This window comes from Montipora capricornis, chromosome 10 (assembly GCF_036669925.1).
Source record: "Montipora capricornis isolate CH-2021 chromosome 10, ASM3666992v2, whole genome shotgun sequence".
NCBI lineage: Eukaryota > Metazoa > Cnidaria > Anthozoa > Scleractinia > Acroporidae > Montipora > Montipora capricornis.
The window spans coordinates 14,141,659-14,153,819 of NC_090892.1; the positions used below are offsets into that span (position 1 = coordinate 14,141,659).

The 12,161-nt window shown below is 39.9% G+C and overlaps 2 protein-coding genes across 2 annotated transcripts in view; one reads left to right on the forward strand and one right to left on the reverse strand.

The window, feature by feature from the left end:
* Window positions 1-1,761: 1,761 nt before the first annotated feature.
* LOC138022079 (two pore potassium channel protein sup-9-like) lies at window positions 1,762-5,886 on the forward strand. Its single transcript, XM_068869100.1, has 4 exons — window positions 1,762-2,144; window positions 4,180-4,479; window positions 4,631-4,825; window positions 5,681-5,886. Exons 1-4 carry the CDS (start codon window positions 1,835-1,837, stop codon window positions 5,860-5,862), a joined length of 987 nt encoding a protein of 328 aa, XP_068725201.1. The 5' UTR covers window positions 1,762-1,834; the 3' UTR covers window positions 5,863-5,886.
* Window positions 5,887-7,602: 1,716 nt separating this feature from the next.
* LOC138019040 (rap guanine nucleotide exchange factor 6-like) overlaps window positions 7,603-12,161 on the reverse strand; it is a 93,003-nt gene continuing 88,444 nt past the window's right edge. The window contains exons 43-47 of the mRNA XM_068865701.1: window positions 11,874-11,906; window positions 11,499-11,567; window positions 10,649-10,726; window positions 9,852-9,893; window positions 7,603-9,367 (exon numbers count right to left, since the gene is read on the reverse strand). Of these exons, the coding sequence (XP_068721802.1) occupies window positions 9,865-9,893; window positions 10,649-10,726; window positions 11,499-11,567; window positions 11,874-11,906 (209 nt within the window). The 3' untranslated portion in view covers window positions 7,603-9,367; window positions 9,852-9,864. The remainder of the gene's footprint in view (window positions 9,368-9,851; window positions 9,894-10,648; window positions 10,727-11,498; window positions 11,568-11,873; window positions 11,907-12,161) is intronic.

Consider the following 12,161-nt stretch of genomic DNA (forward strand, 5'->3'; position numbering starts at 1 on the left):
GAATATTTTACGAATTTTTTTCAATGGTCTCTCAAACGTTCAAGTTGATGTTATGCATAATCGGGAAAGACGTGGAAGAGCGCTTGCCACGTGAAAATCAAAAATCCTAAGAAGTGGTCATGGACATCGGAAGCGGTGGAGATATTTCTGAAGTACATTACAGTATTCAAAACCAAGTGCGAGTTTAACGGCGTGGACTTCGAGGCTGATCTATCCACAATGTATACAGAAATACACATACACCGATGCATGGCGGTGGATTTTCCCGAAGAGTTTTGCCCTGAAATTGTTCAGGAGCCGGGAAATGAACTTTAGGATATAAACAACAAGGAATATGAATAATACCGAAAAGAGCTGGTTGTTTCCCTCGGCGCCAAATTCAATAATCGCGATAGCCCTACGGACAAGACTTTCGGCACGTAAAGGGGGGCTATCGGTCACCCTTTCTCCATGTAAACAGGCCCTAAAACAAAATGTTCTATTATTTTGCCCGACGCAATCTAGCCTATGTCTCCTCAAATTACAAGAACTTGGAAAGAATCATACGATATCGACAATCACTAACTAGCCCACAACACTAGCCTTCACAACTTTCACAACCTTCACAACCATCACTAGCCAGCTTCACAACCTTTTCTCTGTACGCAACCCTTACGTTCAAATATGCAAAAACAGGAGCCCATTAGTAGGAGCCTCCATATGCAGTAGATCTTTGAGTCAACCTTTGCCCGTATCTTTCTATTTTTAGAACGAACCCTTGAGCAGGAGACTCGCATTTACATACATTTACATTAATTTGCACGATTTAAATTCAGTTTTACTGCTTCATTTGTCTTCGTTAGACAATGACTTTACTCTGATTGGCCTTTTAAAACAGTGTGTGCAGAGCAGGGGAACTCGTGGCGTTCTAAAAATAGAAAGATACGGGCAAAGGTTTAATCATAAGGGCATGTATGAGAGAGGCAAGCTCCTACTCATGGGCTCCTGGCAAAAAATATTTATCTATCAAACGAACCATCCATCCTTCCTCCTCAACTGCTACCTGTACGGCTACAAACACATCGAACGCACTCTCCTAAGCTCCGATTACCCCAAGTTTTATCATTAAAAGAATTCCACATTACCCTTTCCGCGTTTTAAACTCGGTATCGTCTCGGCTAAAGATTTCCCTTAGACACACTAAAATAACGTGACATAGCCCATTTAATTAAGGCTTGTGGAGAAGCGCAAAAAACATGATACAATCTCGCATTTTAATGATAACGTAGACTGATTAATTTTTCATGAAACTTGGGGAATGGCAATCACGTACCGACGCACTGGCAATATTAGCTATTAAAGAGGTTTTGGAACAATCATTAATCTTGCTACTCCCAAAGGCACCACCTTAGAAAAACCTGATGATATGATAGGCATTGCACTATAAGTGCACTACCCACAAAAATATACATGCAGAAATTGTATCAGTGACAGTAAACATATTTTCAGACCAAAGATCTAGAGGATTCATGACTCGTCGCTATGGTATCCCGGCCCTATATGACGCTGTCAAACAACAGGTCTTTCGCTAAATTTACGTGATTGGTGGATTATAAAATAGAAGCCAATTTTCTCGAATTACTCAATCACGTTAACAATGAAACCAAAACATGACATTAAAGAAGTAATGCGTCTATTTCCTTAAGTGATTGGCGAGGAAATTTTCACAAAGTCTGTTTCACCGTTTTGTTGTCTTGTGTCTCGGGGAAAATAGGGCCAGAATTCAGGCGTAAAGCTATTTTGTCCTAGATATTACAAGCAGCCTAAGGTCACCATAACACCGAAATCGACGGTCATGAAGACAGAAACGAAAGATATTTTCATCCTTTGTGTTCTTTTGGTCTCAATTCTCTTTATTGGAGCAGGAATTTTTCAAGTCCTCGAGCGTGCCAACCAGGAAGACGAACTAAACAATGCAAATGCCAAATCCATGCTTGAAAAACTGCGGAAAACCTTGAGTGTGAACGTGTCGAAAGTTGAGTTTGATTCCCTGGTGACAAAAATTCGGGAATATTACGAAAGAAAGGCACAAAGAACGTCTGGTCGCTATAATTGGTCTTACTCCGGGTCACTGTACTTTTCAGCCAGTGTTGTAACCACTATAGGTACGTCTAGTTGGAAAATTGTATTTTTTGTTTACAATTGGATTAGTTTTCAATCATGATAGCGAAAAACCACAACATATACAGACAGGAAACGTGAACAGTTCTTACAAAAACTATGTTGATCGGAGATGGTTATGATCATGTTTGAGATGTGCAATAACCACTCTGGTATTAAAACTCATTCCAAAACAGGGACGCGTTTCTTAAAAGTCCTGAGAACAACTAGACTGCCGTAATAGTTCCCGAAACTTTGCGGGCACAGAAAGCCATTACGGAGCAACGCACAACGAGCCAGCATATTAAAATTACTCACACGGGGAACAATTAAGTTAGAATGATCGCGAAGAGGTTACGATACCGAGAACGAATATCTTTTAGATGACGGTGTTTCTAGCATGAACAAGCTCAGTCGAACCGACGATGACGTCGACGAAAACGATGATGTCCGAAAAAAATAGAGTTTGACGACAGACTGACAATTTCACTTATAAAAACAATGTGCGCTGCACGCTCCGCACCCGTGATTTGCGTACAGTTTGATTATATTTCTTGGTAATGACTAAATTTAGGAAGCTTCCGCCGGGCTACGTGGACTCCCTTCCAAAAACAATAATTTCCCAAATGGAACAAAGACGGACTTAAAAACTCCAGGGCAAACCTTTTTAAGACACAAAAGCTTTCGACCCAGCTTTCGATTTCCATCACGAAATCTTGTCACGTGATTGATACTATGAATCACGTGACCGCAAACGTCTCTGTAGATCACGACCCTTAAACATCTCCATCACTCGATAAAAATTCCATGATGGAATCGAAAGCTTGTGAGTTCTAAGAGTAAGTTTGAAGCGTCGTTTGTGTTCAAATTTTTGCTATGACAGGATTAAGCAACTCACCAATAATTTTGAATTATTATCATGAAGCGATTTTTCCAAGTAGTTCCGAAGCTTAAGTGTGCATTATAAAGCAAAGACTGTTATTATTATTATTATTATTATTATTATTATTATTTAAATGTAACGCTTTAGCTCTAGCAGATGTTATGCCGACATTACATCAAAGGAGCGAGCCTTAGCCAATGGCCAATGGTCCTTTGTGTCATTTCTTCTCCTCCACCTTTCCAAGAGCAAACTTAGAATCCTAGCTGTGCCTAACAAGGCTGTTTTCTGCAACAGTCCCGTTCTGATGGTAACACCTAGCTTCTCAAGCCATACATCGAACCTTTTGCTTACTACTCCGAGCGCGCCAACGACTACCGATACCACTTCCAGATGCCTAATCCCCCATAGTCTTCCAATTTCTTTCTTCAGGTCCTGATATTTCTCAATCTTCTCACCTTCCTTTTCATACACTCTGTGATCCCAGGGTGAAGCGGCTATATCCACTATGATTGCCTTGTTATTTTCCTTCTCAACAACAACAATGTCAGGTCTTCTGGCCTCGATAACATGGTCACACTGGATGGTAATATCCCACAAGATCTTACATTTTTCGTTTTCCACTACCCCTTCCGGTTGATGTTCATACCATTTCTCACTTCTGCTCATGTCATACTTAGAACAGAGTTTCCAGTGGACCAATCTGGCCAATTATTATTATTATTGTTATTGTTATTATTATTATTATTATTATTATTTGTTATTAAATATGTCGTTGTAGTCGCCATTGTTATTTCGTTAATTCAACTTTAGGTTATGTTGAGGTCGTCAACAAATTTTGAATTTTCTCAGTAATCTCCCACACTCTTCATACCAGTTTAATTCTTGCATAGTTGATACAATTTACGCCCCAGAAAATCTTGAATAATCGCAAATGTTTACACTATCAAAAGTAATATTTCCCTTTGACGTTCTTGATACAACGTTGTAATTCGTGTTGGAGCTCCCAATTTCACTGTACAAAACTCTACAAAGTTGCATTATGCGCGCGCATGTAGCATCTTAAGAATTGTTTTCCAAGAATTACTGCTTTACATTTTTTTAACTGTTGTTGTTGAATATTAAATAAGTTGTACTGACTTTAAATATCTAATGTATAGGTTTTGGTCATATGGCGCCTTCCACATTTGCCGGTCGACTTTTCTGTATTTTCTACGCTCTATTGGGAATACCGCTGTGCTTGTTAACACTGAAAGCGATGGGTGAGCGAATAAACCGACTGTTGGAAAACCTGTTTATCCTGATCAGCTCAAAAAGCCAATTAAGACAAGAGAAAAGAACCAAGATCAAGGTCTTGCTGGCATCGACAGGGCTAGTCCTAGTGTTCCTTCTAATTGGTGGACTTCTCTATTTATCGGAGGACTGGAGCTACTTCGACGCGGTCTACTACTGTTTCATTGGTAATTGCCGTCCTATTAAGGATTTAAATAGGTGTTGTGTGTCAATCGAAGCATGAACGTTCTTATAAAAAGAGAGTGTGTTGAATTTTCTGTTGGCTTTCTATGTAATGAATTACTGTTATTATACGACGTGTTTCTGACCTTTTTCCAGCATTATGTACAATCGGATTTGGTGACATGGTTCCAAGAAAGAGCGAAGATCTTACTTCCGGGATACAAGCGTTGGAATATGTCCTTCGGGGATTATACCTCTTCCTGGGCCTCTGCCTGGTGTCAAGTGTTGTCTGTTCTGCAGTTTCAGCCGTAAAAATGTTTGATAGATGGGATGTCTGCGGGAAAACAAGTTGTGAGTATTCTCCCATTCATCACATTGCCGGGGTAAACTTCCCAGCCGGCGAAGTCTCCTTTACCACTGATATTGCGAGACATTGCGACGGGGCAAAAAAGACTCCGCTATACTTTCAGCGGCGAAGTCATTGGCCGAAGCCCTGTCCACGATTGTGGGCAAAATAAAAGATTTTTGAAACAGGTTTTTGTAAACGTTTCACATGCGTCTCCCATCGAATCGTCTGCCGGTCTGAATAAGGTGCCCGAGATGACACCATTTTCTGTGACGTAAATCACATACCTTTGAGAAGGAGAACTCGTACGAGAATAAGTTAACTCATGTACATGTCCAGAAGGAAAAGTGGACAGTAGTCGCATTTCGCCCCATTTCAAAATATCAGCACTGAGACAAGACATGCAAAAGGAGAATTTCGTTGTAGGGAAATCTTGTGTGTAAACACTTATAATCATCGCGGCATTTGAACTATACGTTGATCGAAACTCAATTCCTTAAAGAAACGTTTCGAAAAGGCGATTTCCGTAGTAAAACGATTCGATTGAGTTCCCTCCGAGCGCTGAGATAAAAAACTAAAACATATTAAACTAGCACTACACCGATTGGCACTTCGACAATTAAGCATTTCAGCTACTTTAGTGCGAAAGGTAGAGATTACGTTTCTTAATTTATTGTCGGTAGTCCAGTAAGTCCTTCAGATGGTAATGATAGAAGCACAAGCCCCTCGATTTATTCGTGATTAATTTCTCCGGCATTTAAAACAAAACCTACACATATCAGAGAAAGATTAAAACAAGCTTTCAAGTCGTCTTCTTTTCCTTCGGATGCTAATTTTTTCTCTCTTTTCCTTCAAATTAGGCTTATGCTGTCAACAAAAAACGTCATGCGAATTTTCAGAAGAAATGGGCCCTAGACCTGACGGGTTGTACTCAGTCTCCCGCGGACTAGATACTATTGTTTTTCCGTCTGTGGTACCATTCAGGCGATTTGCTTCGGATGAGGCAACGCCGCTGATCAATGATCCTCGATGGCTTTATTGAACGAAAAGTACTGGTTTTGGAAAAAACTTTTTATTTAAAAAGGTAACTTGCAATTGCGAGAGGGGTTCCAAAAGTGTGTCATTGTAGTACCTTGCTAAAGTTATAGTTTTTAACCGCGCCATGTTCGGTAAGTTCCGAAGGAGCCCCTGGATTTTCGGATTGAGATGTCCAAAATTGTAGAATTAACGGGACGGAAACACTTTGTGTCCTCAAATTAAGATGCGACTTACCTTAGCCATGGTTCGCCTAAAGCGTCCATTACGGTTTTTTTTCGTTTGCATGGGTAGTTCAGCGGTTGCTCAAGAGGTTTTACTCCATATCTTCCCGTGCTTTATGCGCGCTTTGATCATGATTGGTTCATTTGCCAGCACTTGGCTGTTGTCACTGGCCAACGCAACTGAGTTGATTTTCGGAACGTATTAACAGTGCTTCATTTGAACAAACTACGGTGCCAAATTTAATTTTACTTCATTAAGTTAGAACGCAGTTTGTAACAGTCATTTGAATCACTTACTTTAAGTAAATAAATGTTTTTCTCCCTTATTCTTGCTTTCTTGGTATATCAGGAGCAAATGGTTAGTCGGGTTGACTTTTCAAATGACGGGTCGTCACGACCTGATCGGATTGTCACGATCCGTCGAGATATTTGAAGCTGCCCCAGGCAGTTCGACTTCCGGCAGTAAAGCTTACTTCCTTTTTAAACTTCACAACCCCGACATCCGGTGAGTCGGGCCGTCAACAGCAATAGGCTAGTTTCGAATTGTGCAGCAACAAAAGAAGAGGGTCGAGGTTTAGGGGAATAATTTGCATTTTCCTTTGTTCTGGACAATACAAAATGCTAATTATTCACCTGAACCTCGACTCTATTCTTTTGTTGCTGCACAATTCGAAAGTAGCCTATTGTTATACCTCCCAACTCAAATACGTTTTCTGATTGGAGGAGAACGTGTCACGTGTCATTGGTCAAAACTTCATGACGCCCTAGGGCAACAACAACTTGAACTTTCGACTCACACGTGATCAGGTTGTGCACCTTTGAAACGGCGGCAAATCTGTACGCCAGCCGACGTCAAGCAAATAATTTTTATCTGTGTATTGTTCTATTTTGAGTTGGAAGGTATAACAAAACACTTAATGACTGGCCCCTCGGGAAACAGCGAGTTTTGTTTCCCCTCGACCTCAATGTTTCCCTCGGCTTCGCCTCTGGGAGCATTGAGGGTCTGGGGGAAACAAAACTCACTGTTTCCCTTGGGTCCAGTCATTAAGTGCTTATTGACGACCCGACTCAGTTCATGTATATTGGACATGTGTGCCTTTGCGTGTATCCTTTTACTTTTAGAACCAACCCTTCAGCCTGAGACGCTTAGCGGCTGACAACCGAAAATTCCGTGAAAACAGCTCCTTTTTCAACTCGCTTAAATTTCAATAGAATTCTCATTAAATTTAAGCCACCAAACCAGGTAGCTTCAGAGAGCTGGCAATTTGAAATCGGAAATACAACAGGCGTGCTATTTTTATTATTGCATTGGCTGCTCATATCATTGAAAGTTGATAGTCGCTTAACGAAGTCTGCAAACAAACCACTTAGCTTCAGGAAAGTTAAGCGAGACAACGGCTGTCATGAAAACACGGCCAATGAGACCGGATTGAAACGCAGCTTTGTTAAGTGCTTGCTAAACTGTTACATGTACCAACCTACTGTATCTAACATTCAACAATAAAGAGCAAAACACAAGATTTAAGAAAACCTTTTAATAATTTGTACCTGTAAAGTAGCTTTCGTATATTTACAGTCGGTAGAAAAGGATTCTTTAACTCATAAGTATAAGTACATCTCTGACTTAAATTCTCGAGGTTAAAATAATATGCATGTATGCTTTATTCTGAATGACTAGTTGATCCTACCTAGACTAATAACATTTAAATACTATATTGAATACTAAGTCGCGAGACCCATTAATTCCAAAGCTATATGCGACAACTGGCGATATTTCCTCTCAAACAGTTATATATCTAATCTAGAAGATACTAGAAGTAAAATTGTAACAATGCCTAATAGCTCTTATTGTTCATCTAGAGAGAAATTATTTTTACATGCAGTTTTGAAGACGAAGACTGCAGACCGGACGCGGGACTGATTACAGGGTTCAGCACTTAGAAGTTAACGTGAAGATCCGCTCTAAATTAGCTATGTCATCTGTCATAAGGAGCTCGTGCAACTCTCACATCTCTTTTGGTAGCAATCGTTTTCTAAAAACGTCTATATCTAGAACAGCTTTTCCGCCTAGTACTGTAACTCCTAGCCAATCAACGCTTGTTTCCGTATACGCCAGATAAAAAAAAACAAAACAAAATAGAAACAAGTACAATGTCCTCCATTGTTTCTTAAACAGAAACAATTGAGGACATGACTCTTAAAGTAACCGGGTTTGAGAAAATTGTCACTCAAAGTCTGGGTTCGCTTCCTTATGATAATCTCCTGTTGCCATAGTGACATAACTCGCAGATCTGCACACCCAATGTGACGCATTTGTTAGATAAAAATATAATATACATTTTTCCTGTGATGCATAATAAACTAAAGTTGACTTAAAGGGGCAGTGTAACGGTATTGCAGCATTATTTCGGGGACTAAAAAATCGTTACAGTTGGTCATTACGTAGTAATTATATCTTTAATAGTTTTGTTTCCAAGAATTACATTAATGGAATCCAAGATCCACTTTCGGCGGAACCCCTGAATCCACGACTCGGGATCCGGAATCCGGGAGGCCGCATGGATTCCTTTACATGGGGCGAATGATGAGGATTAACCTAGGCTAGAGCTGGCTATAACAAAGAAATTTTGATAGCGTTTTCGTTTTCTAGTGGATCACGTAAGGGAAGCACCGCACACGAATGAGGAAAATGATTGGCGACGGAAACTGGCATTTGCATTTTCAATTTAAACTATAAGATATATTGCACAGTGAAAATAAACCGATAAACACCGTTTGCTCTACGACTCAGTTTACTCTGGAATACTGTCCATCGTTGGACTCGTAAGCGATTATTCACGGAATCCTGCAACACCGATTGTCCTACATACAAAAAATACACAATTTGATTCGCTTCTGTGCCTTTGAAGAAACATTTACCTAAAGTGTTCTCACCATCCCAAATCCAATTAGAGTATAATGTCACATCGTCCATTTTAGAACCATTCTTTAGAAATCATCAGCAGGATTTCTTGAACAGCAGTTCTGCCACATTGTGTACACTGAATGCGTGCCAATAATCGCAAAGTTTTTTTTTATCCACACGGTGGTAAATTCAATAGCTTTTAATTTGCATTGCCTCCGTAACTGATTGAGTTAATGCGTGACTTGAAAACATCGGAATTGAGAGGGTTCTTTGACACTATCGTCTACCGCAAATGTGAAGGATAGAAACACACTAGCTTAAAACTGACATTTCTATTTTCTTGGAGAGCGAGAAGGTGGCTGCCTGATGGAAGTCCTTGAGACCTGCAAGGAAGCGGAAACATATCATAAGATTATTATTCGTTGCCTTAAACATTCTTTGAAGGGGCTATGTCACGTTATTTTAAGGTGTTTAGGGGAATCTTTAGTTAATCGTGAGTTTAAAACTCGAAAATGGTAATGTGGAATTCCTTTACTGATAAATTATCGTTACATCACAAACAAGATGATTCTGCGCAAAAACGACCTTTATCCACATGTGATTTGCCATAAAATAAGCCAAATGCAATCCGTTTCAATCTTGTCCCTTTGTGTCCTTCCATGCTTCTCTTTCCTTTTGCTGTATTTCTTTTATGTTGTTCAACAGTCTTGAGTGGTTATAGCAATGCTTCATTCTACTTTTTGAACATTTTGGGTGTCATGCCGGTAATTACATCATTCTGCGTGACATAGCCCCTTTAATTCAGATGAATAGTTTAGAAAACTGCGTGTAGACAGTATTTTTTATATTTTTTGAAAAAAATATTACCTCTGTCGAACCGTCAGACCGCTGAAACTTGTCCCTCTTCTTCTGCGAAAAAAAAGGCAAAAAAATTTTGAAAAATTCCTTATCTAACCATTTTAATTAAACGACGGTAAGTTAAGCTCTATTCACACTAAACATAGTTAATAGAGGGGACTAGTTTGGAAGCTCGGCAAACATCAAAGGAGCAAACAAAGATGCCAAGATTTAGGTTGGAAAGTCCACGACCGTGCACAATCTTTTGTTTTGCGCTCATACACTATGCATGAATTACGTAATCAACACGTTTCTATTGGTTAGTTCCTCAGTACGGAGTAAACAACTATTGTGTTTTGTGCACGGTCAAGGCCAAAAAAATAGAACAAAAACCTACAATAAAGAAAGTTGTCGGGTTTGAGAACCATTCCCGTCTATTTTAACCATGCACTAAAAGAGTAACAAGCATGGTTTTGAAGACGTTTTTCTTCTAGAGTTTGTTACAGAAAGAGCTCAACAGAGAAACTAATCCTCATGGCCATGAAGGCTATACTGATGAATTCTTTGGTGGCAAAGACGATAATGATCCCATAAATTCTTTGTAAAATTTCTAATTTTCAAAGCATCACTGCGCAGCGATTATCTGGTAAATTCCGCTCAAAGTTCCAGAGATGACTCACTATGAATTCAGTATTTTATTCTCTCGGCTGACTGATTAGAAAACGATAGGTTTGTGCTAATGACGCAAAAAAATGTAACCAACGATTCCCCTTTAGAGCCCCTAGGCCCCCTGGGAAGGGGAGGGCCGGTTCTTAGCGAGAACTCACCGTCGTAATTTTCTACGTACTCCACTCTGCTATATTGGTCTGTCGGATAGTGGTAAGCGTTATACTGGTACGTGACTCCTATAAATCAAAGACAAGCGCAAAGCAATGAGTGTAGGAAGATTGCATAATGGCACATTTGCACGATGACGCCATTTGACTACGAGTGCCAGCATCCTTCAGGTTTTGCTTACTTTTACTCTGCTGAGAGTACAAAATTTCAATAAGAATAGTAAAACAAACTGACTTCTGATAGTTGTAGTCAAATGACGCTATCGTGTAAGTTGCCCATTATAGGATCCATGAAATTCGAGGAAGACGGTTGACCTTGGGGCTGTCATCCTGTTATAATATTTGAGGGCTTTTTCAAAATACCAAACCGGTCGGAACGCCGATACCTTTAGATTCACAATATACCTTAAGACGATATGTAGAGCTTTTAAAATAATATTGGCAACATTTTGGACAAAACCAAAGGACTACGTGAAAGATCTGATTCCTCGTATCAAACCTGACTTATTTTTTGAGAAAGTAGCCTTCACTTCAAGATTTGCAATATTTAATTTACTTTTGAAGCTATAATAAGCCTTAGCCAAGAATACCACGATATCGATGTTTAACATTGCAGACAGTTACTCATATTAGCATGTTCTCTGTGAAAAGCACGAGAGAATTTTCGATCTGGCAAATGCAGCTCTTGCATCACCAGTCTTCTCTCTCTAGAGTTTCAAGCGCCTGCATCAAACTAAAATGAACTTGAAGGGTCCAAATGGAAAAAGACCTACTGGCTTCAGTTTCAGTAAATGTGGATGTGTACAAAGAGTACCACCCTCCTTACAAACGACTAACTCACCAGGGTGATATGAGTGATCTTGCGAGGATGTCGAGTGATTTGAGCTGTACGGTAAACTTTCTGCTGAAGCTAAAAGACAAAATAACACAAAAATTTCATGGTATGAAGACGACGTAAGATTTGAAGGGTTTGAAAAGGAATTTCTTGAATACTATTTCTAAAGTACTCAAAGTATCTTGCATAAATGATCAAAAAGGGACCCGATTCATTGTCAAAAGACCCTTTTCTGTCGCTTCGGGAGGCTTTTGAGCTTTGAGAGCGCGGGAGGGGAAACCACAAAAACAGATTGGGCGGGGGCAGTTTCAACCCGCCAACTAATCATGAGCGACAAACACACTTTCATTAATTCATTGTGAAAACAAGGAATGTTCATACCTGAATAATGTAAGGGTCGGATTACTTCCAATGCTTCAAAAAGAAAACAGAAAACTTTCGTTAGCTTCTAACAAACCTCGAGTGAGAAGAGATTTTATTTCCGATGATGAATCGGGAATAGTCGGAAAAAATCCGATCGCTCCGAACACGAGGAGTAGAATCCATGACCTTACTTTTCAATAAAAGCTCAAACCTCATGAAAAAAGATTGAACGAAGGGCGCGGAAAAGACGACAATCGGAGAATGCGACGCCCATGCAAGAGCCACGACCGTAACGACGGACGGGCA

Coding starts and splice junctions, on each gene's coding strand:
- LOC138022079 (XM_068869100.1), top strand. CDS start 1,835: ATGAAGACAGAAACGAAAGATATTTTCATCCTTTGTGTTCTTTTGGTC. Junction 4,480..4,630: donor GGTCTACTACTGTTTCATTG/GTAATTGCCGTC, acceptor ACCTTTTTCCAG/CATTATGTACAATCGGATTT. Junction 4,826..5,680: donor TGTCTGCGGGAAAACAAGTT/GTGAGTATTCTC, acceptor CCTTCAAATTAG/GCTTATGCTGTCAACAAAAA.